Consider the following 25,292-nt stretch of genomic DNA (forward strand, 5'->3'; position numbering starts at 1 on the left):
TCAGCACTTTCACTCAGCTTCTGCTTAGACGTATACTTCAATTGCTCTAAAAATTAATCCTAGAATACAGCTTCTACAGAGCTGTAGGAAAAAATAAAACTAAAATGATACATGCAAACAAGGTGTGCATGTGCAGTTAGTTACAAGCTCCCAGGTTGTTTTCATTAACTGGCAGCAGGAAAGTGCCTTTCGTGGATTGCAGCTGAACTTGCTGCTCTTCTCTCACCTTTCCATTTACTGCTACCTGCTTAAGCATGTAGCAAGTGTTTTCAAAATTCTGATAGCCTCCGTGCAGGTTTATTTACTAGTCATCAAACATTCAAACCCAACGGTAAATAAACTAGGGCCTACATATCTTACTGCAGTCAAAAAAAGTAGTTCTTATTACTTGCAGCTTTTAATATTTCCAGGCTCTATTGATACTTTGTTATTCAAAATTCAATTGTTTTGGAGCAGAACTTATCAACATTATATGCGTCACTGTCTCTATATGCAATAGCTAATAATATATCATAAAAATACCATGATATGGGTCTAAACTGCATACTACATTTAATATACCTATAATGATAAACCTCAGTTCTGTAAAGCGGTGAAAATCCTCTCATACACCTTGCGCTGCAAACATTTAAGACTTTGCTAGAGATCAACACTGAAAAGCCGTTCCTATATGGATACGCATGCTTAGAGTTCGGACAAAAATAAGGAAGTCATGTATTTTAGAGGATGATTTTTATTTGGAAATACTTAAGTTTGGGCTACTATTTTAGTCACTAATGACATGGAAGTTGTTTAACAGAAATAAAGTTAGAGCTTTCTGCCAAAATCACAATACGGCAGGTATTGTCCATACAGCGCTAAACTTCAATTTATTTGAAAAAATACTGACGGTATAGATGACTTATTGCAGTACTTTTAAAAACCTTGTAAGGGCAGACATGCATCACTTACAGTCTTCTGAAGCAAGACTCTTTCCTCAAGAAGTTAACTGCCAGGTAAGAGAGATCTGGGATCTGTTTCTTACAGTTTCCAACAACTAATCTTCACAGTCATTCTTTTATTCTAACAGAAAAAAAGGTGAAAGAACAGGGATGTCAGAAAATCTACTGTGATAATCTTACAGTGCGAGTTCATAACGACAATTATTGTGTGTTGCTTCCTTAGAACACTGACCATTGCTCTTCTGGTATGCTTATTAATGCACGCTGATACTGATACAGCGGTTAAATCTAAGCAGAGCGTACCAATTAACACCACACGTACGCAAGTTACTTTAGCTCCAAGCAATCCCAGCCAGTGCCCAGAAGTCTGTTGATCAAAACCGACCGTACAATCCAAATTTCAACTACAGCCTTTTAAAGTTTTCTCTTCCAACAGATACCTTATTTTGGCAGAACAGAATTAAAAAGCCCAAGAAAAATCATCCAACAGCAATTTTAGTAATGAACTACGATTGAGCAAAATCAGTGTTCGAAATAACTTAGTACGAGTATTTACTTTCAAAAGAAATCTCATGTTGTCCACCCTAAAAGAACAACAGTAGAAATACTGTAAGAGCTGATTCATCATCCAGCTTCCATTTTAACTTGCATTTTCCACTTCTCCTTTGGACAAGTGAAGATATTACCGCGAGCTATACAAGTTGTATTAATCCAGTTGTATAAAATAACACACTTTCTAACCACTTCCCAATTTTTTCTTTTAAGCTCCCGTGCTTCTTACTTTCAAAAGGTGGCAGGGCAGAAGGCTTTACAGGAGTCTTGGGAAGTAATTTCTGCAATAAAGGTAAAAGGTTTCTTTCCCTTCCTTCGCTTTACATCAACATACTGGAGATACCAGGTGACAATCTGTGCTTCCCTCACACTTCAGTCCTCCTGCCCCCAGTAAACTAACAGTTAAACAAACCCATTAACATTTTAACAGCTATTAATTGTGTATGCTTCAAAGGCCTTCTTTAGAAGATTCCTGGCAGACACGTGCTTAAGAGTGTTTAATTCTACATCGCACCATCAAGTCAGCAGCCCAGAAGTTTCAAGTAATGCCGTGCCCAGGCCGACTTTGTGTTTTCTCCTCAGACCAGAGGGTGCTCTTTCATACAACACAGACTAGCGGTTTTGACACAAGCCGGGTATCCAACAGTTCACACGAGTTACCATAGGCATTGTATAAGTAGCCTTCTAGTCAAGCAACTAGGTTTTGAAAACGTTTGTTTCCTCCCTTATTGCCAAAAATGGTCCCTGATAGAACAGCAAAACAGAAGCTCTGAATAAAAACAGAGCAGAGAAAAACTGGCCATATATATGTTGTTCTTTATATGCACGTGCATGAATATTGAGATGAGACACGCACACATTTCACATTTTGGAAATTTCTTATATTACTATACTATGCGCGCAAATTAGTATTAGTTTCTGCATTGTAATTAACGCAGGTGAGTAATACTTCAAAGAAACAAGACAACTCAAATCTGCTCTGGATATATCTGTTCCAAATCAAGTTCTGCCAAAGACTATTTTCTGCCAAAGACTATTTCCAAGGAGTGTAAATAGAAGAGCAATAATCCAGAAGGCTGGACAACAGAAACTATATGTACTGCACGTCACATAAAACCTAACAATTAAGAAATAGCGCACTTCTTTCTGGAAGAAAGAAGTCAGAGAGTCATTTTTCAGTACACAACTTTTCACGTTAAAAAAAATCTGTTTTACCTTACAGATGGCTGACTGTGCACAAGAAATCCCATCAGTGTTTTTCTGGTGAACTACATCTCCACGGCCAGTCAAGCTAAGGACGCTGAAGCACTGAACTGATAAAGGACTACATAAAGGAAGTCATTTGCAGTCTATCTATTAGGACAGTTGAGAAGCTCTACAAAACCCAAAATCCATTAAATAAATTTGAATGCCAGCTAACACAATATATATTCCAACAGAAAAAAAATGCTGTCATCTCAAAAGAGCTATGCTTGCCAAAAGGCCTGCATTTGAGAACAAATGCTTTAATTACATGCAGTGAAGTAGAGGAAGCAAACAGCCATTCTGGAAGCAACTGTTTACAAGCCAGCATGGAGAGGCATGTCCATTATGTGGAGAAGATAAAAGAGGCAGATCAGCAAGGAGTTCACCGTGGGTCAGTTCAACCAAGCTGCTATTCAGAAGAACATCTCAGCCTTTCTCTGTTCTCTCCTCGTGGAGAGACAACACTCATTTGTGCTTCTGCCTTACCTGAAAGCCTGTGTCCATCCCTATGGAACCTTATGAAACTGCTGAAGAAGACGGCAAGCAAAAGCTTCTAAAAGTGATTGAGAAGAGGCAGCAGCAAACAACCTTGAAGATCAAGGAATGAAAGGAATGGGAAGCAAACTGTGCAGAAAGACTAACAACAGATACTTTCGGCTGAAAGCAGTGGCAGCCCATTCTTTCACCACGACTCGAGGCCCAGGTAGGCTTCTTGTTCCATATCAGAGCCCCAGGCAGTTAATTATGTGCAATGCCTGTGTCTTTTTACAAAAACAGATGCTAAGTACCTCTTCTAAACTCTCCCACCTGGGTTTCTAAGGCAATCTGTCCTAACATAGGAGCCATCCAATGCTTTCATTGGTGGGAAGAAGAATTAAGAGATAGATGTCCTGAAAGAGATTTCATGCTTTAAATCTTATAATCGAGATGCAAGTCATCATCCTCACTTGTGTTTTAACAGGTCTCGGAGCAAAACATTCAAATACAAAAACATTCATGGGTGGTAACACCGCCTCAGGAGTTACAAAGGCTACTACTTTAAGTATACAGTGAGTGACACTGCATTGACACTGGCTTTCCACCTTGCATGGCTATTCTAGGTGTTTTGGTTTTTTCTGCTCTCCCCACCACAGGTGACTGACAGAGATGGCCTTTTCAGGCAAGCTATCTTACCATGACATCCAGCTTCATATCCAGTTTACTCCAAGAGATGGAAGACATAAAAAGGTTAATTACTAAACCTGCATGCCAAGCACCTGTGAAGCCCGTTCAGCCTGGAGAAGAGGAGGCTGAGGGGGGACCTTATGGCAGTCTACAACTTCCTCGCGAGGGGGAGTGGAGAGGCAGATGAGCTATTCTCCGTAATCACCAGTGACAGAACCCGCGGGAACCGTGTTAAGCTGAGGCAGGGGAAGTTTAGGCTGGGCATCAGGAAGAGGTTCTTCACTGAGAGGTTGGTCGCACACTGGAACAAGCTCCCCAGTGAAGCAGTCACTGCACCAAGCCTGTCTGAATTTAAGAAGCGATGGGACTGTGCACTTAGTCACGTGGTCTAAACTTTTGGGTAGACCTGTGCGGTGCCAGGAGTTGGACTTGATGATCCTTATGGGTCCCTTCCAACTCGGGATATTCTATGATTCTATGAGTCTAAGATACCAATAGTCAACAGATAACCACAGCCTCCAAAGAGAAAGGTGGTTTTCTAAACTGCCAAGTGTTGAAAGAGTAGAGGTTAAGTATCCTTACATTTGAAGCAATCCTTTTCTTCTGTTACATATTCAACAGAATAGATTCCTAAGTAGCATGGATCAGAAATAATCAATTAATTGGCTTCATAGTTCCCAGCATTAACAAATCAACATTAAAAGTATCACGTGTAATGGTGATAAAGAACAAAACTTCTAAGTGAATTGCTTCACAGAAATAATTTTCAGACTATGGTGCATGTGTTATTGCAAACTTCAGTCACATGCCAACACGGGAAGAGGGACATCATTGGATTGTAGGTACCTCTGAAAAAAAGTCTGCAGTGCAGGAATGCTTAAGCATACTTTCAGATCTAGTAAGATGCTTGCGGAGGTAACTAAAAATGCAACATACCTAATGTATTTGTTAAAGTATACCATCTTCAGTCACAGAAGCCATAATTTATTTTCAGCCAGAGTCAGGTCTCTCACACGAGGTGTGGTCCTAGACCATTTAGGCTTTCCATCTCTAGCTTTATATATATATATACACAGGTCATTTTAAAAAGGAATTACAGCTTAACTACTTACTACAGAATACTTAAGCTTCAACAAGGAAGCCATTGTCTTTTCAAAATGATACACACCTGCATGAAAGGTGTTCTCTTTAAAGTAAGTTTCCACAAGAATGGCAAAATAAGTTCTTTACATACTTAATTCAAGTCGGACAAAAAACTACCAAGGGCAAGTATAATGTAGCTCCTGTGTACTGACTGTGTAATTAAGTCATTATTTGCCTTTCCAAGCAGATTCAAGAACGTATTCACATACAGTATAAACTGACTTTAATGAACAAACACTGGACAAGGGTGCTGGTCAGTGCATCAGTAAGAGCAACATCACAGTGTTCTCAGATAGAATTCTGTGCAACCGGAGTTTCAAGGAATCTTTATGTATTGCCTTAAACTGGGACTCGGGCTTTTCTTACAACTTGTTGTTTGTCTGAGTTTTACCTACCAAAACAAATTACACAGAAAAAAGCAGTTTAAATTATTAGGTTTAAATCTGAAGAAATCTAAGGAATAGATGAAAAAACTGTTAACATGTTTCAAATTTTGCAGCAAGATGCCTCTTGCTCTGCTTGTCCAGTGAAACAAAAGGGTTTTATTGGGGCAGAGATGAGAGCGTGCTTATGCATTGGTCTATCCATGCACCAAATTTCATAGCTCAGAGTTTTTAAAAAGCTATTAATTCGTGAAGTATTTGTAACATTACTTAGAACTTAAGAACGGGTGTCTCTCTTAATGAAAGCCTACATTTCATCCAACTACAGTTACCAGTAATGTAAGTATCAACTAGGCATAATAAATTTTTTTTAAATACATTTAGCTTTTGAAGTCAGAAATGTAACAATCAAGTGCTGGCTCTGTATTCCCAACAAAAATCATTAAAAAAGAGGATGGTCAATGACTATTCTCCCCCCTCATGGTAATGTTCCCTTTTATCTTTTCAATGATAGGATCAGTTCTGCTTTTGGAAAAGCAAATCGCTCATGCTGACAAACGCAAATAGAACGGGGCCAATTTTGAGCACAGAACTGAATCACTGAGTGCATTCTGAAAACCAGGCAGGACAAAAGGCTTTTCCATAATGAAGAAGGGAGATTTTTTTTTCCTTTTAAAAGCAAAGTAGTCACCATTATGACCCTACTTTGAGAAGTGAAGAATTGGCAGAAGTAAAGACAAGTTATAGAAGTCCTCCAGTAGTTTTTCCAGGAGATCCACCAGCATTTGTACACTTCTGAAACTCAGAATCCTTTGCAGTTTTAGGATTTCAAATAAATAGGTCAATAAACTAGCAATTACTATGACAATATTTACCTTCCTCAATGTGGTGTAAAAATTAAAAGAATAAAAATAAGTATGTTAAGGCAGATTTCAATCAAAATGTTCCAAATTGCACAGTTACGTTGGTCAGTGGTCTAAAACATTCTCTCCCCAGGTCAATGAATTAAAGTTATTTAAATGCTTGTCTAACGCCAATTCAGATCGGCACTTGACCGTTTTATTTTCTGTGTCTTCTGGAAGATATACAACTAACATTACATATACCATACCATATATTTTGCACTCCAATTTAAGATGAAATTATGCTTTTACAAAAGGTGAGATGACTATGTTACAGGCTTTGTGTAGTTAGACCATCATATGCATAGATGCCCTAGTGCTCAATTCTCTTCTTCAGTATCTCATAGTACTGGAGGCTCTGAAGTATGGGAGGAACTTGTAACACAGACTAACCACAAAGTACCAGGTATTTCTTGCCATTTGTGATCTTGCAATAAAGATAAGTCAGACCAGGATCACAAGAACTGTATTGAATCCATAGCGTATATTCCTTAACTTAAGTGGGGAAAAAGGGAAAAAAAAAAAAAAAAAGTAAAAGCCAAGGTACGAAGAACTACAGGGAAAAGAACATTAAAATAACTTCTAATGTAGAATTTAACTTGTTCATCTACTCATCTCAAGATACTTTATTAAAATGGTATTAAGTTAGTGCATTAAGTAAGCCAGTAAGTTGAAGAATGAGCAGAGAAGGCCTTTTTGATTGTTTGCTGCTCAAAGAAAAACGTGAAAATTCAGGAATAGAACCAGCCTTGTAGCTAACTACATATACAACTGCTTCACAGTTGCTTGGTAAAACCTTTGAATGCCAAGGTCACACCCATTGGCTCACCTCAAGACAGCCACTCACCTAAAACCGGGCTAATTTCACCCTAGCTCCCTTCCAAGCATTTAAAATTATGTATTTAAAATTATGTATTTGTAGAAACTTCTATTACTGCTGACAAAAAAGTTTAAGATTTTTCCAGCCACAAAGTTCATAGTCTCCATGGCAATTGGAAACTCCCTCCTTCTCAGAGCACTTCCTTCTTAATCCTTTAAGGATTAGGAGAAAGGAAGTGTGGAAAATGGAAGTGCTGTTTTAGAGTCTCTCTGATTTTTAGCCATATTCTCATGTAAAAATGGAAGCTGCAAGATGACTTGAAACCAGCATTTGCTCAGATTTATTGAAAAGAGCATGACATCTTTGGTTCAGTAGACCATAACAATTTGTATTCGAAAGGTAGCTCTTTTTAAGAAAATACTCACTGGCCTTATGTTGCTGTACAGGCATAGTGGGTGTTATTACCAGCAGGCCTTCCTTAACATAGGATGACCAGATGCCGTTCCAATATAAGACTATTTCTCATGTTATTTTGGCACGATCCTTTGTACAAAGAATGTCACTTGTGTTCAGCGCATTTCTGAACTGCATCTAAGTCCAAAACTAGAAGGGGACACCTCTTCAGCTATGGCCGCCATTATAAAAGATTACCGTCTTTAAAGAGTATATTTGAGATTTTAAATTTATTCATCTTTTTTTCTTTTTTTTTGACAAGAGCCACATCATAAGAGAATTCAGGAAAAATGTAGTCAAAGTAAACATACAAGTATATTCACTTAGTCCTCTAGATCCCTCACTTTTTTCAGTCTTTTCTGCTATCAGCCTTAATTCTGTCGGTCAAGTCCTCGTCAAGATTCAGAATTAATCTCTGAAAATCCAGAAAGCCCTCATTCCCATTAAAAATTGCCTGCAAATGTGTAATTCAGGCTTACGACACATCTAGCTGAAACCCATAATTTCTCACAAATTCAGATTACTTTGTTGCTATACCATGTGTATATTACAAGCATGTATCACAGCTGTGTCTCTGAATGTGCTATTGTAAGGTTAACACTGGCAAGTTTGGCCAAAATTCTCACTGAGATTGTGCCATGCCAATCTCTTTTGAAGACGGCCTAGACCACTTTCCCTCAGGTTGTCAGCATAACAGATAAGCAATATTGCAGAACAAGATAAATTGTTCTTTTTTCTTTCTTTAAAGAGAAAAATCAAAAAGACTGTCTTTATGAATTGCCCAAGAATAAAACAAATGGAACTATGCCAGTAAAGTTCTGAATAATTACAACGCATTCAAATTGGAGGAGTTAAGCCACAGATAAGACACTAAGAGACTTCGTCTTACAGCAGCAACATCACAGTTTCCTGCGCTGAGGTGGAAAGTCCATGCCTGTTTACTTGCCTGCTTCCAGCAGTCATGTTCCCAAAAGAAACAATTATTGTTGTATTAAACCAGCGTAGTCGAACAAACCATTCTGACCCTGTATTACTGTGTACCTTTTTGATGTTCCAAAAAGGATACACAAGTAACATCAGAAACCTGGATTCCAGTATACACTAGTGATCAGAGCTATAGCCATAAAAACAGACCTACTAGGATTACTAATACAGGAACAAAGCAAGATCTACAAATGAAAGAAGAAAGATGGCATCTGACTAAAGCATTAGAAAACGCTTTAGACGACATGCCTGGAATAGAAGAACTCTGGTGGAACTAAACAAGTGCTATAAAGAACAGTATAGTATAAAATGGAAAAAGTAAAACTTGACATGGACAGAGAAACAAAAATAAGATGCACACTTACTTATTCAAGTGTTTCCGAGCTGCAGGGAGGCCAGACATTTCTTCATTCAGCACGTATTTCTTTGTTCCCATGCAGTAGTTTTCCATGTATTCTGCCCAATGTAGTTGTCGAACATCAAAATTAAAAGCCGGCATAAAATAAAAGCTTTCATTATTAACTGCCAAGAAAGTCAGTCATTTCTGATAAAGATGTAAAGAAAGTAACTACCCTTCTATCAGATTAATTTCATTGCAATGACAATTTTTTTTGTCCTTAATCATAAGAATGATTCACGTTTAGATCCATCTGTGACCCAACCAGCTTCTCGTACAATCAATCTCCTGCAAATTTCAACCATTCCATGCCTTATTTTTCCTCTTCAGTAATATTCTTCCCTCAGCTTCCAAGTGCACTAGTTTCACATTTCATCTGTCTGTAAAGAACTCTACTCTAGAAGTAACAATTTTGTGTTGTTTCCTTTCCAGCCAGGAAATAATTCTCACATGCTATAGAATAAGCACACTGCTCTGTACCGAGTTCACTGACAGAGATGCGGTTTGTTTAACTGTGCTTACAGTTGTACCACTATGTTTTAAAAAGAGTCATAAGGATATCTACTGCAGAAGTTACTACAGTACATTCACAACTTCAGTTTCTCACTGACGTCCATTACTTCATCCCAAACGATACTACAGCAGCCAGTTAAGTCCCGATAAGGTCAATAAAACCTCTAGCTCACAGCTTCTGAACAAAATATTTAAATGTTGCTCTGTAAGAACCTGCCTAATACGACCGTTCTATGAAATCGCAAGCTAATACAACAGCTTGTTTACTGGTTCTGCAAGTTTCACTCCTCTGTTGTTCCCAATCCCTCCTAGCTTGCATGTTCCCACTAAACGTCTTGCAGTGCTCACAGTGATCAGCTTTGACACGTTAAAGGAGCAGAAAAAAATAATCCATTGAGCAGAGATGGGAAATCTGATGCTTAACTACTAAAAATACTGTATTTAATGACATTTGAACAAGCCGATAGTGAAATTTCACCAAACAGGGCAAGTCAGAAATCGATTACAGCTTATGCTATGAAATGTAGTTAGTAACAATGAATACAGAGTTCCACTGTGTTTCAGAAAATAACATACCTAATTCTGGAAAAACTATCAAAATCTGGGAGGGGAGGGGATGGAACAGGAGGAAGAGTGAGGTATTTCTTATGAGACATTTCGTTCACTCTTACTCAGGTCCTCTGTTCAACAACAGTTTTTGTTCTTCCTCAACCACCTTCAGGACTTTCGTCATCCTGCTTCTAGGGACACTTCCCCACTGCATGGGGCAGTTTTAGTTCACAGTGAGTGAGAGAATTTGAGGACATGTAGCTGTATTGCCAAAGCGTGAAAAGCACACACAGAAGTTGTCACTAGTTTGAAACACAAAGAGCAAACAAAAAAGCCCCTCAAAACATACCTCCTGTTCCTCAGAAAAAGGAGACAGTGGTCAAGAAATAAAGCCTTGTTTTACTCATGATGCAGGTAAAACCAGTAACAGCTTGGCTACTTGGCTGACATATAGGGCAACACCTGATCATGTGCGATCAAGCCACGCTAACAACCATCTTTTGTATACAGCCTCCTTCAAGGGGTCCTGTCTTTCTTCATCTCCGATCAGATCACTGATCCGGCTTACAACACAGCCCTGTACAGACACCTTGGTACATTCAAATGGCTGTGGCAGGACTATCCAGAACTGAGTTAGTACCACACTTACTTCTGCGTTGCGGTAAGCAGCATTACTGACTCGTGTCATCTTAGAACAGTAAGTTTGTATTTCACTTTCAGTCTCCATATCACACAGCTACTTACCTTTTTGTCTTCAGGGGTTAGCTGATTCATTAGCATAGTCATATTTTCGGTATTCCAGACCCAAGAATTGCTCGTAAAATATTCTAATAACATCATGGCCTTATGAAGACATGATATTGTTTTCAACATCCTACAGTCCAAGGAATAGAATGAACAGGTTACAGTGGTAAGTATTAGTTCAAACAAGTAAAACAATAAGTTTTATAACCCCACACCTCTACTTCAACATAACCCATCCTACTCTGTACCCAAACCATGAAAAAAGTTATTCAGATACAGAACTATCCTATCAGTCTAAAGCGAGACGTTACTGGACTTTAGCTGTCCAATCTTGATATGAAAGCAGAGCTTACCGGACAGCTTTTTTTTTTTTAAATTCTACTTCCCCATGGAACAGTAAGTTTCCTCTCTGAAAAGAGCGGCCAACAGAAGACAGCATTTTATCATCCTTTCTTTGTAATTTAGGACAGTGATACTTAATGCTTTTCACTTCAGCGTAACTGAAGCATCTAGCTGTACCGAACAATTTAACTTGATGAACGTGTTTAAAATAGAGTTACACAGTGCAGAACACAGCAAGGGAGTAAGTTTCCCTAACCTTCTGGCACACTGTGCAAGGCCACATCTCTAAGAAAAGAAAACCCATTTATTACGGTCGGTAAGAGACCAAGGCTTAGAAGCACCAGAAATACAGCTTTGCCCCATTGTCCCTACTGTTACTGCAGCAAAGAGCAGGACCTATTCAGTGGGGCAGGTAAACCATAGATCCTGCTAGTTGGGTGATCAGTGCCAGGCTACTTCAAAATATGCAGAAATACCTTCTGTTATCCTTTATTACGCAGGGGTGACAACTCTGTAAAAATATCACTTGGAGTACAGAGAAATTTTGTTAGAAGGATCAATTTGGGCAAGTTTCCCTTTGATCAGAATACCTGAAGTAGACCCAAGAAACATGAGTTATCCACTCTTAGATGAAAGAATTTCCTTGTTGTGAAGGTGGGAACTTTGCAAGCGTTGCAGAACTACAGACGATCCCTCAGCTTTAGTAAGTACTAGCTAGTACTCACATGAAATGCTATTACATTTCCGCTTACGGGGCTTGAGCTATTTCCATCTCACAGAATTGCTTCCAATTTGATCCTCACAGCAGGGCACAATGGTCATTTTAAGCAAAGCAGAGGGGCACATAGGAAAAGCAAAGAAAGCAGAACAACCCAGCAGTAACAGGAAATGGCTTTCTGAAGCTAAGTTTTGTTCAGTAAAATAGATAGCAGCAATATAACCCCCCAATTTTTCTCTGAAAGTTGCCTTGGTACATTCATACTTGTAGGGGAGACACAGCACAATCCCAGAAACTCTTCCATTACAACATATTGACTAACATTAATGACTGCTATCTCACTATCTAAGGGAATAGTGAAATTGCCTCTAAGTCTCATGAAACGGAGTATTGCAAACGGCCGAGACCACTGAAAAAGCAAAATGTATTTGAAGTGCAAAAAATATGAACACTTCCTTAAAACCTTCCACAGGAGCATACTTATAGAACTGTATTCCAATTTTAGACCATCAGTTAATTTCATCTGAAAGAATCTAGGAATGTCTACTAACACCCATTTACAGTTTCCCCAGCTGGGCAAGTTGGCTGTATGGGAGCTGAGTTGGAGTTCCTCTGATTCAAAAAATAATTAAGAATGTAGACTGTGTCCAATACATATCCTGCGCTAACAAGGCTGAACTAAACATCCAAAAAAAAAAAGGAATGATCCTCCAGCAACTGTCTTAACAGATATAAGTCCAAAAAAGTCAGAAAAAGATAAACTCGGAAAGCAAAGAGCTCACTGGTCAGAAGAGCCAGAAAGACCACTTAGCAAAATGCCCTGGATAACAATAATGCAAAACAGGACAAGGCAGCTACATGCTTAGACTCTTCTGTGGATGCCTGTCCACTGACAGTCTTAAGTTTATTTAATGTAGTTGAACTTATTGTGCCACTCCGGTTTGTTATGCTAAACCGGAAGAATAGCTGGATTCTAGTTAGAGCGCCTAGACTGCTTCAGTACAAGAAAACTTGCGTCCCTGCAAAAAACTAAATGGTGTAAATGAAAAATCTGAGTAAGTGTAGATTTGGAGCTTGCTACCGGCCCCTGACATTATTTTTAGCTCTTCGTTTTCTAAGAAGAGTCTCTAACATTTGCAGGGAATCCTGCTGTCTCTACTTATGGGGATGGTTTTAGAACACAGATAAGCTGATTTGAAAAATAAAACAAACACACTCAAAACAAGTGGCTAAAGACAATTCTTTTAGCTCAGCTGCAGATTCTGTCTCTCATTGCATTTAGTGACTGGCAACAGAACCAGCTAATTGAGTTCATCATCAGAAAACAGTGTTGTTTGCGGTGTGATTTTTTTTTTTAGGATTAGCTTCTCATTATATCAGCCAAAACAATCAAATGCCTCTACATTCTCTTAACTGCTCGATCCGACTCGAAGGAAGTGAACACGTGGCTAAGGGATGGCAGCTTCCCCAGTGACAACTTGGTAGCCTGCACTAAATCAACCTGAAACTATGTTTCCCTCTCCCACCCGCCTGGCAAAAGAAAAGGAATTATGGTGATAACCTCTTATATTCAGAGATGTCAGCAATACGTGTCATTTACTGGACACTTATTCTGGCAGACTAAGTTTTGTTAGAGAGATTTTCTGATTTCAATAGCACCACATTCCTCCTGCAAATGGGAGTACAGATGACAAAGGAGAATGTGAAAAGTATGTAATGAAGCTTTCTCTCTCAGCCTGAAATTGATATATACACTTGATGGCAGTTAGCTACAATTCTTTAATATCAAAGATTCTTTAATAATTCTTTATCAATAATTCTTTAATATCAGTATTAAAGATTCCTCCTAAGGTATATGATACAAGTATTCACATTTGTAAAATGGTAAGTTTTTATTTAGCTGTAAGTGTTGAAGTGTAAGACAAGAGGAATTCTTTGTTTCTAGCAGCTCTGTTGTTCCTGTAAGTGCAGAATTTTTTTTGAAAGTATTTGCAAGGGGAAAAACCACAGTCATCTACTCAATGAAAGCATACTGTTCACGCATTTCTGGTATGTAAGACAGAGACTATGTCAAGGGTGCTTCGTGTTAAGCTTTAAGAAGCTTTAACTGAAGTGATCTCTTCATGCCTCCCTGCGCTCATCAGCTCTACGTCCTCTTTAGCTTTCTAAGAAGCAGTAGCAGAAAATGAATAGCTGGAGAAACACGTGAATTACAGCTTCAATATTTCATGCTACTTTCTGTTACAGAATCACAGAATGGTTGAGATTGGAAGGGACTTCTGAAGGTCATCCAGTCCAACCCACCTGCCAAGCAGGATCACCTAGAGCACATTTTGCAGGATGGCACCCAGGTAGGTTTTGAATATCTCCAGAGAAGGAGACTCTACAACCTCTATACCTGTATAATGAATACAACCCTGTATAATGAAAGCTATATTCCTGTAAGTGTGCTGGGCATCAAACTTAAAAAGTTTTAATTCCAAGCAACTGAATAAAGTGTGCTACAGTTTGCTACCTTAGCAACTGAAGAATCACTTTTTGATTTAGTTGAACCTCCCATCTTTCCTCCAAACTTGAAATCTTGTGCATGATAGGAAACCTATCCAGTCACTACTACATAAAACTAATTAGGAATACTCAAATAATTTATACTTCACAGGCCAGAAGATACACGTTTAACGTCACCTCTTGTACTAGTACCGATTAAGGTTTAAATTCTGTGTTTGAACACTAAACAGGAACTCCAGAAAAAGCAAAAAAACAAGATTCAGTGTTTCCAATGTTATACACCTGTAAGAGCGTTCTAAACAATGTGTTTATTTATAGCCTTGTTTTACTCCCATAGGTCAAATACTTAAAAGACTGGACTTCCAAAGACTGACACGACTCTGGCAGCATCATTTCCCGTTTGGAAGACAGCAGGTTGATATTTGTAGTATAATTATTTTTAGCAAGTGATGGAATCTTGACGTATATCAGGGAATTTCTATTAATTTTTATTAAGAACATTTTATATTGCAAAAGAACCTAAAAAGTTAGGAATTCATGCTTAATACCTTCCTGTGATACACAGAGCTTAAATCTTTTCAATGTGGAGAGATGACTGCTCAGGCAGAGATCTCTGTCCCTACTGTTGCTGTGAGTGCTACGCTATTGAGTAGGCTTGGAACAATGGAACCCAAGGCAGTTTAGAAGTTTTTGCCTACGAACTACCTACATTGCTTCCTTTTATTGATCCGGTGCTAAGCATTAAAGAATTTTTCCCCTCCTTGTAAGACAGACCGAGACTACAGGACAACGAATGAATGCTCACTTGTATTAATACACTGTCACCATAGTGGAGATTTTAGAGTCTGATGATGAATACTTTTGAAAACATAATATATGCAATGAGTTAAGATCATGTGGCTTGGCAGATCTGAAACAAATTGCAGTGACATCTTATATTCCTTCTATGCAATCTAGTTTGGCCTAGTTAGCAGAATTATGCAATTTTTACCACTTCAGAAGTTAGCCAGCTAGTGGTGTAATTATTATAAACTGAATGGAATGTTGAGATGATACAAAGCATACCAGATGGAGCTGTATCATCTACAGGAATAACCCACAGTTATTTACTCTGCCTCCCTTCCACTTTCAGTTTATAATAGCAACAACAATCTTAATGCCAACCGCTTCCCCGAGTTTACTGACTGACTAGGATTCTGACCCGAGACACATCGTGGACAACGTTGGTGAGTCAGACATTAATCTCTTAGAAATGCAGTCAATGGATTGTTATTGCTTATAGTTAGTAAATCTAAATAGTACCCTTGTCGTGTCGTCTTCATCTCCACCACCTTATCAAAATATTTTTAGCCCTGTCCTTCTTACCATGGCTTATGACCTGTCAATCTGAGCAAAACATCGTGAAAAAATGCAGGCGATATATGGGAGGCTGTGGTCCGACAGTGATGCAGAAGGGGGTTTGAACAAAGACTCATGCTACGGTGCCTTACTGCACTGCTTAACGGATTTGTTGTGTAGTTCAAATATAGGTGCTTTGCTGTAGGACAAAAATAAGGATCAACATATTTTAATTATTTATCATTCAAGAATGAACATAATTTGCTAGATCTTGTATTCTGTTTACCTTGATTACTCAACCCCCCAAACAAAATATCCAACAAAAAACATCCTCATTTTCGCTAGAAAGTTTAAACTCGCTTCAAATTCAATGACCTATTCTCAGAGAAAAAAGTAGAAAAGGTGAGTTTTAGTCACACAGCATTCAGGGGAAGAAGAAATCAATATACATCACAGTGGAAGCATAGCTTTGTTGTTTAAATCTAAGAGGAACAGAAGAGACAGAGCTAGTCACCATTACCTTGGGCTTCTTCCAGTAATCCTGAGGTAGATATCCTACAGGAATGCTGGGGCCTTATGGCTTACAGCAATCCAGTAATGATATAAAAGGTGATCGGAAGTTAGATTAACACTGGGCCGTCTGAAGGCCTGTTCAAGAGGATTCCTCTTGAAAGCAGAAATTACATGGTACTCTGAGAAAGAAAAGCTGCGTAACAGCTTTGATATGTAAAGTTCAATGGTTTTCAAAGTACATTGCAGCGTACAATATTTACTTTAGTATGCTATTTAAGTAACCATCCTAGCTCTTCTAATAACCACAAAAACTAAAACAGCTATAAGCTTTAAACCTAAGATACTGTTAAACTGGTTCTTATTATATCAAAGTTTTTTAAACCTTTATTTTCAGAATATTTTACTTCTCTTTCTGGTCCTCTTCCCTACCGTCAGTTGATTTTGAGAATTCAGAGCAATTTCAGTTTACGTAGAATGTAAAACTATTTAAATATCCATCTGTATTTCATAAAGAAGGCTATTCTAATCTTTTAAATGAAGAACACTTTAAAAAAAGTAGGCTGAGGACTTTGCAAGCATCTGAAGTGCATTTCAAATTACCCATATTCAAGCTTTTTTAAAAAACATTGTTAGCATTGGACTCCAGGTCAAACTCTCGTTGACAACTGAAAATTCTTCACATGGCAGACATGTACATCTTAAAAAACTATATCAGAATTCACTTTTTCTTTGTAGTCATCTCTTGTAACTTCATTCCATTGCTTACAGGAAGCCTTTAAATACCTCAATTAGAATCGTAATATAAATGAAGCCAGCAACTTTCCAACTTCAGCTGAAATGATAAGGCTTATAAATATAGATACATGAAACAGCAAAAGCAAGTAAAAAGGGTGAAGAAAGTAGTCAAGAGATATAATATGGATTTAAGTATTTAAGATAAAGAAGAAAACTAACAATCTTTACTGAGAAATTATTTCTAAAAAAATGTAGAGCTAATTAACAGCTTTACCATACCAGCCAGCTTGCGTTGCTATTTATTACAGAGCTCTTAAGCCTATTACAGAGCTCTTAAGATGCGGGTTACATTTTAGTCGGGATATCTAAGATGAAAAGAAGTGGCCATACTTAGAGATTACTTTTCCCTCAACGGGAATAGAGGAAGTCTCATGTAACCATCTGAAGACTAAGAGCCACCTCAATCGACAATTAACTGAAGCTAGACACGACAAAAAAGCTTCAAGTGCAAAACTTGTCGTACACCCTCCATTATGCAGCTGTATAAAGTAATCCCAATGTTGAGCTCTTTACTCATATATTTACAGGAAGGTTGGCATTAAACCCAACATTAGTACTGCTCCTCTCGGCAATGCTTTTCTCTGCACACTACCCACGCTCTACAGATTAAGCCGTTGAAGCATCAAGCAGAAAAATCAGTTCTGCCATACTTTAAGAAAATTGAATTAAAAAAACAGGAACAAAATGGAAGCGATAACTCTACAAGGAGAGAAAATCAACGGAAGAGAACAAAAAAACATGAAGCACTGCAAAATTGAGTTATGGCTGTTATACTAATTTCAAGTATAAAAATAAAATTTGACCTGCAGACTATAGCCTGTGCTTTTATTACTGATCTTATTTTTCTATTAAAGCTCATAAAAAAAGAAATATGACATACCAACTTCACTCCAGTGGAAAGCGTTGGTACCACGTGTTGTACAGTTTTATACCATGATATTTCTTGGTCTGGAGGGGAAAAAGACCAAAGAGCACATCAGAAGACAAAAAAACACACAAAACACATCAAAAGCCATATCTAAAGTTCTCTTTGCCCTCACCATCATTTACATAAAGCAAAAGTTGTCAGCCTCACGTTAGGTTTTTTGCTTCCTGAATCCTTCCAGTATTTTAATCCATCTTTAACATCTGTATATATGATAGTTTATAATTATAACTATGTATATATATAAAACTGTGTGTATATATACATACATAAATGACAAAAAAACGCATATATTTTTCCCCAGAGAAGGCTTTGCCTACATTATTCTAAGTCATACTGATTGCACTGAGGCCCAGGAAAAAAAAATCAGGTATAGCTTATACAATAGTATCATAGGTGATGTCTTCCTCCTCATCGTCAAATGTTGGCCATTATCCTAAGTTACACTCTGCTGGACTAAAGCTGTTAAAACCTTAGAACCCTTTTGTCCTAGATGAATAGCAGGACACCGATTAGAAGTTCAACAGAAGACTGATTTATCAAAATGCACAGTACCATCACTTCAAAGTACTCAGTGCTTTCAATTGTCACCTGCTGTACCTATTAACTCCAGAATACTAGGCTGCAGACAGTGTCATACTGACAACAACCTCTACCGGAACAAGACCTTCTACTGCACCATTGGTAGCTCTCATTGTTCAAAGAATTCCTTTTCCTGCCTTAAAAGAGAAAAAAGACAAGACCCACCAGTAAAACACAAGAAGCTTTGCTGTCTCCAAAAGGAAGAAACATTTTTTTTCATTACTTACAGCAATGAAGAGGCCACTAGGTCCACTGAAGTTATCAATCCATCCCTATCACAAGCAGGTAGGAAGGAAAGGTTTTCGTGTAGTGAAGTCAACAGTTTAAAGTGAAAATTTGACAAGTTAACCCAGGAGAGCAATACTAATTTCCATGTGTCTAAATGAAGTTCTTCCATAGCAACTTGTTATATCATCAGATTTTGCTACAACTCAGACATGAGATCCACCTGTAGTTTCACTGGCCCCTCCAAATGAGTAGCTAGCTTGCTTATTTCTTAGTTAATAAACCGCAAACTATTTCCTACATAAATACATTATGTTGAAAATATTTCACTAGCTTATATCAACTCAGTTTAACAGTCAATAGCAAAACTGCTTATCTGTCTTTTGTGTTGTTTTTTTTTTTTTTTTGAATTTTCAGATAGACATTTTCACTCAACTTCAATGCCAGTGTTTAAACATTATATACTTAATTAAAATTTATATACTTACTGTCTGACATATATGCATATTGTACCTACTCAAAAAGGCATGTGATGTTGATGTATTTTTAAGTGCTTAAGAAATATTCAGCGTTGAACTGGAAAAGCCGTTCCAGCGCTATCTCTCATACTGGAAGAAGCATATAGCATATATACTATACATCAATGTAACAGAGTTCATAAAGCTTCTGCCATCTCCTGCCTTGGCTAAAACAAGTGGAGTCCAAACATTTTTACGTCCTGCAGACCCCAGTTTCATTAATGATACTATTCAGCTATTGACACACCAAAGCACCTCGAAGAGGGAAAATAGATGAAATTACCTTTCTTACTTCACGATTCTGTATAACTATTTTGTGTGTAAAACAATATCTCCCATTGTGACAGATGTGTATTGTTCTATGCTTAGAAGTAATTTATCCCCTAAGCTTCCCACATACGAATGCTGTATTTGATATCTTTTGTATGAGAGTTGTTATTCAGAAGCAGTCAAGCCACAGCTTTAAGTTTAAAAGATTTTCCTCTATGAAGGTCACTACATACACAAGCTGTCAATACGTGCTACAGTTTACAGGCGTGAGTCATGTGAAAACTCAACTTACAGGAAAAGGCTCCTTCCAGCTAGCACCAACAACAGATGGCCTTATAACGGCTATGTTTATTTTTGCAGCTTCTTGCTGTACTACATATTCGGCTAAGGCTTTTGAGTAAGTGTAAGTGTTAGGCCTATCGCCAATCAGTTTAGGCGTAAGATCGTTCACCAGGCCATCATCCATCCACCTACAAAAACAAAATAAGAGGCAAGTGTAAGTTACCGCGTACTATTCTACTGGGGAAGCGAAGAAAAAAGGATAACTAGATAAATGAAAAATAATTCTGCAAGTAAAATTAAAATACAATCTTTTCTTCAAAATACCACCCAGGAAAACAAACACGGAAGTATTATCATTACCTCAGTTCATTTTTAATGCTACTGCTGTTATACCTACAATAAGTAGTAAAATGTCTTCCTTACCTTGATAATTATGAAACTAAAAATGATTACCTTACAAAAGGTAAGATTTTCTATGACATGGAGGAAGGGATAGACTGATTTAGAGATATGATTATTATTATTAATTACATTGTATATGACTCATCTCATACTTGTCCCATTTCACTTAGGGCTTGACAGCTACTAAATAAGACTACTAGATAAGACCTCAGGACAGCAAATGTACACAGGCAATACAGAACAAGTAACTTTCCCCTAGTAATATCCAATTTAAGAGTAAAAATCTATAGAACACGGGTATTCAGAAAGCACCAACATTAAAGACCTAACAGAACTGCTTGTACATTTTTGTTTCTGAGCAGTTAAAAGTATTTCAGTATATCAGACCGATCTTGCAATGGCCTTAGGTGGAAGTAGTGAAGGTTGCTGCTAAAGGTGAGCTGCTGTCTTAGTTCTCTCTGTCCTTCACAGTACCAGCACCAGTACATCTGGAACAGTGCAGCTTTCTTCTGTTTGTTTTTAATAGCTCCTGATCTAGCTCCTCATACAGCCGAAGAGCCACCAGTCTCAGCATACAGGAGGCTTCAGGAATGGCCTGGAGCATCTCCCTCTTTCAGCACTGTTCCACACCTAGCTCAGCTTAAAAGCGACCATGAAACCTTAGCCTATTTCCCTTACAGGAAAGGGTAGCATCAGCCATGTATTAGACTAACAGAACACCATCAGCCAGTTTCTTCATCTTTGTTTCTTAATCATTGGTTGGTACTTCATTACTAGGAAGGCACGTGGTTACAGATTACTGAAGTAACTGGAGAAAATAACACATACTCAAGAGAATCCATCAGTTTCTTGGGATCAACAGGAGGTGGATAAACAATTTCCTCAATGTGTTTTCGATTGCAATATGCATACGCGGTCGAAACACGTATGAATACTTCTAGATTCGTCATTCGGTGTGCCAATGAGAGGAGCTGTTTCGCGGAAAGCACATTTAACTGAACAGCATCTCTGTTGATTAAACAGAAACTTGATTAGTAGAAAGCAAAACGAAAACAGCAAGCAAAAAGAAATAACCAGTCAATCCCCTAATTCTTTCCTAAATGCTTCAGTGGTGGCTGTTTATAGAGTAATTCTAACATTCTGGACCCCTACCTCCACCCCCCAAAAACACTATGGACATTAGTATCCTAACCTTCTACTCAGAACAACATGACACATTCCATCTAGAAATTTCTCTCTGTCTTCAAGATAATTTTCCTAAGTTTCCCCTTGTTCTTACTGGCATCCTCGTGCTCTGTTACTAAACAGGCAAAGTCAGCGTACCTTCGATCTGCTCAAGCTAAATTCTAATCCAGTAAGTTTTTCCTAAAATGTGATGGAACAACTGCAACAGGACACCTAGCTGCCAAATGATATAAATGCCAGTCAATTTTAACAGCAGCTTTGAGCTTCCTAGGTCAAGACCTCAGAATGAAGGTTTAGGGGGGGCTAGTAAGTTGGAAGTGATTATCATCTTCATGTAAGATAGCACAAGACTCAATAGTGCAACAGGATTACAGGAAGGAAGAAAAAGTGAAAGGAGGAAAAAATAAATAAATCAAGATCCACACTTTCATCCCTCCAACCTGACTGCTTCTCATTAAAACAGAGTCCTTAAGTACACTGTAGGAGGCAAGGTATATCACTACATTTTGCACTGTATCAGAACACAGCTTATGGCCCAACTGCTACGATGATTTTTATGTATTTCAGATCTTCTCTCCAGCCTCTAAAAACTTATTACAAGCACTAGCCTTGTTTACAATGTACAAATCAACTAAGCTGTAAGAATACTGCTAAAAAAAACTTCATCAAAATCTTTGCATTGGTGTTACAGTTTAAGGCTTCTTTATCGCACATTATTACTAAAACATTAGGTGGGCAATGGACAGGGAACCCCCGTCCCAAGGCAATTAAGTCTAGAAAGTGTTACCTCGGAAAAAGTTACTTTATCTAAAATAACGGTTTTTAAGTCTTCAGTGCTTCTTTCAAAGGGGTCAAAGGAAAGAGGTTCATAATCATAGCTGTAAGCATTGTTTTAAGATATAGAAACACACAGCCAATACAAATCAGGAAGGGTTCCAAAATAAGCCAAAGTATTTTGCTTTCTTGGCTTTATTCCTACCACTGACCCTGAGCTAAATACTTTGAACTTTACATCATGCTCCGGCCTCAAATCCTTCCTAAGATAACTAGAAGAAACTAATTTTCTATTTTGCTAAGCAATGCACTAGGCCCTCCAGGAAAGTGTAAACTGCCAGAAGCTTGCTGTATCAAGACCTTTCCACCAGTTTTTCCAATCACATTGAAGTTCCTCTAGACTTTTCACAGGTTGGCAGTTCCCTAGCATTGAATGTCCATGAAATAGCGATAAATATGGGCTACCTTATGTCATTTCAGTATACAGTACAGCACTCTCAGAGAAGTAGTGCCAACATTTTAACAACTCAAAATATTTCTCAACTCAGATTTTCTTTACCTAAGAGTTGCTTTACATTCATAAAAATTGGAGTTATTTTTCACAGTCATTTCTCCAAATTGTTTATTTATTCCAGTGTTTCAACACTGAATCAGGTCATTTTTTCTAGAAAGCAAATATCTTTTCTTGCTTTTGGGAATCCTTTTTTTATTATTATTATTTCCTTAATAAACTCTGTACAAGATGGAAGTTATTCGAGTTTTAAGCTTTGTCCCTCCACACCTAATTCTCCCTACACCCTCCAATGCAAACTTGCATTCTTCTTACTGGAGGACTTTCTGAAGGCTGGGCAACATTTAATTCGCTGTTGGTTCATCAAGTAAAGAAAGCAAGCACTAGAGCTTCCGCCCCATCCCAGTTTTGGGGAAAAGTTATCCTCTGAAAAGATACACTTGCTTTCTAACAAGGGGAGCTAAAGGAATAGTTTGTGTTCTCTTCCACAAAAAAAGCTCCGATATGAGTAGTGAGCACAGTACATACTGCTTCAGATTATTTATACCCTCTTCAGCCATCCCAGAAATCAGAGCAACACGTGATGTTAGGAAGACTTGGAAAAGCAGTATGTTCTCAAGTCTCTCTCAACAGCTTCCCTTCAAAAAGGCCTTTGAAATTCAGGTACCAGAATTCAGTAAAAACACCAAGGGGCCTATAACACAGTACAAAAGTCATGTTTTGCTTCTAAGCACCAAAAATGGATGTCTTTTTGCCTAAAGCTTGAAAAAGATGTGATTTCTTTCATGTCAAATCGTGTATTCTAACTGCTGGCAAAGCAGGTTTACATAACATATCTTCTGTCTGTCTATGAAAAGCAAATGAACACCCAATAGCGAGTTTTAGGTAGGGAGAAAAGGTTAACACCCAAGGGGGAATCATTAAATTGACCAGACACCCAAAAAACAAATGAGATTAGTAGTCAGACAGCCTGAATATTTGCAAGATTTTGCAGACACCTGATTCACCCCTTCCCTCTGAATACCATCAGCTTACCAAACTAGAGAATACAGTATTTTAAACTCCCCTTAGCATTTCATTGAATCTGTCTGTAGCAGCACAATGAAATATGATATTAATACAGTCTATAAGTTTTGGTTGGATTGGGCTACTACGGTCCAGTTCAGGCTGTGTAAGTTCACTTGGAATTACTATTATTTTTTCTTTGAAGTCAGGCTGCTCCTCTCTCAACCTGTCAAAGAGCTGTCAAAAAAAAAAAAAAAACAGGACTAAAACTTCAAACTAATGGCCAGTGAAGATAAAAGACACGTTTTATAAGTGAAGATAAAACACATTTTCTGCCCATATATAACTATATTGCCTTATTTCTCAAAATCAGTAGTGTTAAGATAGTGTTTTAGGAGTCCTACAACACGTTACTGACTTACCATGAACATATTCAGTGATGAAGTTGTTTGTATACTTTTTAACCCAAGTGGTGAAAACAGAAGTATTGCATGCGTTGCACAGAAAGCAGTGAGATTTCGATGTATACTTCTAAAAAGGAGGAAGAAAACAAAGGAAAAGGCTACAAGCGGGACACAAGCAGCAAGAGAGGAACTGGGTGGACGGACAGCCAGCGGGGCAGAGGGACAGAAGAACCACCCAGGGGCAGGGAGCAGGACAGGTGTGATCGACAGGGTTGGACAGAGAGCCCAACAGAGACACAACTGCGACAGCCAGGATGACCAAGAGTAATAATAGCAATTTTACTCTTACTGACATCAGAGAGTGTTGGTTTGGGATGAAATCAGAGTTTTAGTTTTTGGATCAGAGATGACTCTGTTGAACAGTCTCTGCCTTTCCAGTATGCGAAAGGAAAAGCCACGAGGATAAGCACAGACATATGAAGCTATTATTACCAACAGAGATGCTGGAAGTAGGCTTCTCAGTATCACTTTTGGTACTCGTGGAATAATTGCCTGAAGTAACTAGGCAAATTAAACTAATATTCACATTTTAAAGAAAATGTACAGCATTGAAGAAGCTTTCAGGGTGGAGGGTAGCTGCGCTACCTAAGCGTTACCTAGGCCTCTAACTTTACATGCTATCGCACTAGGGGAACTCGGTGTGCTAACTCTAAGGAACAGTACAGAGCGTAGAGCGGAGTGGAGACATCACGGATAGGCCCTGTGACGAGACAGGGACCCGATGCTCTTGTGCACACTGAGACCGATAAGCTGCACGTTTGCTACCCTGAGCCAACGACCTGTCATGGTTTTGACAAAACGCTGTACTCTAGTGAACTTTTGCTCATTATATCATCATTATAATATCAAAACACACCTCCACCCCAAAAGCTCCATGCCTCCAAGGTGCGACCACCCCTCACTGAGCACGCGCTCTGAATTTCTCCTTTAAACAAAAGCAAGAACACTTTCTACCAATCATAACCAAGATATGCCTGACTAGAGTCACTCAAGCTCCACCTAAAAGGACAGAAAATAGTCATAGAATATCCTGAGTTGGAAGGGACCCACAAGGATCGTCAAGTCCAACTCCTGGAACCACACAGGTCAACCCAAAAATTCAGACCATGTCACTAAGCGCACGGTCCAAACGCTTCTTGAACTCC

The 25,292-nt window shown here is 38.3% G+C and overlaps 3 protein-coding genes across 6 annotated transcripts in view; 1 reads left to right on the forward strand and 2 right to left on the reverse strand.

Annotated features, from left to right (window-relative positions):
• The window catches only part of LOC308186087 (adenylate cyclase type 10-like), a 24,561-nt gene extending 15,574 nt beyond the window's left edge, over positions 1 to 8,987 (reverse strand). Inside the window, exon 1 of one of the 2 annotated variants that reach the window (XM_080575008.1) lies at positions 3,225 to 4,027. The gene's annotated coding sequence lies outside the window, so the exon portion shown is untranslated. Of the gene's footprint in view, positions 1 to 3,224; positions 4,028 to 8,952 lie in introns of those variants that run through there. The other variant, XM_080575007.1, reaches the window with a different exon arrangement.
• Positions 1 to 25,292, forward strand: part of LOC308186075 (uncharacterized protein) — a 107,082-nt gene that overhangs the window by 64,754 nt on the left and 17,036 nt on the right. The window lies entirely within an intron of this gene.
• On the reverse strand, positions 8,953 to 23,472 carry LOC308186086 (fatty acyl-CoA reductase 1-like). 3 transcript variants are annotated; one of them, XM_080575005.1, is made up of 9 exons: positions 23,207 to 23,472; positions 21,037 to 21,216; positions 19,817 to 19,994; positions 18,739 to 18,783; positions 17,885 to 17,952; positions 16,993 to 17,041; positions 15,724 to 15,895; positions 10,791 to 10,920; positions 8,953 to 9,043 (listed from the first exon to the last, which is right to left on the reverse strand). In XM_080575005.1, exons 1-5 carry the CDS (start codon positions 23,236 to 23,238, stop codon positions 17,890 to 17,892), a joined length of 498 nt encoding a protein of 165 aa, XP_080431131.1. In that variant the 5' UTR covers positions 23,239 to 23,472; the 3' UTR covers positions 8,953 to 9,043; positions 10,791 to 10,920; positions 15,724 to 15,895; positions 16,993 to 17,041; positions 17,885 to 17,889. The 3 variants fall into 3 exon arrangements, with proteins under 3 accessions (XP_080431131.1, XP_080431132.1, XP_080431130.1); XM_080575006.1 differs by lacking the exon at positions 16,993 to 17,041 and adding an exon at positions 18,045 to 18,132 and having other exon boundaries at positions 23,207 to 23,468; XM_080575004.1 differs by lacking the exon at positions 16,993 to 17,041 and having other exon boundaries at positions 23,207 to 23,471.

Source organism: Anser brachyrhynchus (assembly GCF_964034855.1).
Source record: "Anser brachyrhynchus genome assembly, chromosome: Z".
Lineage (NCBI taxonomy): Eukaryota > Metazoa > Chordata > Aves > Anseriformes > Anatidae > Anser > Anser brachyrhynchus.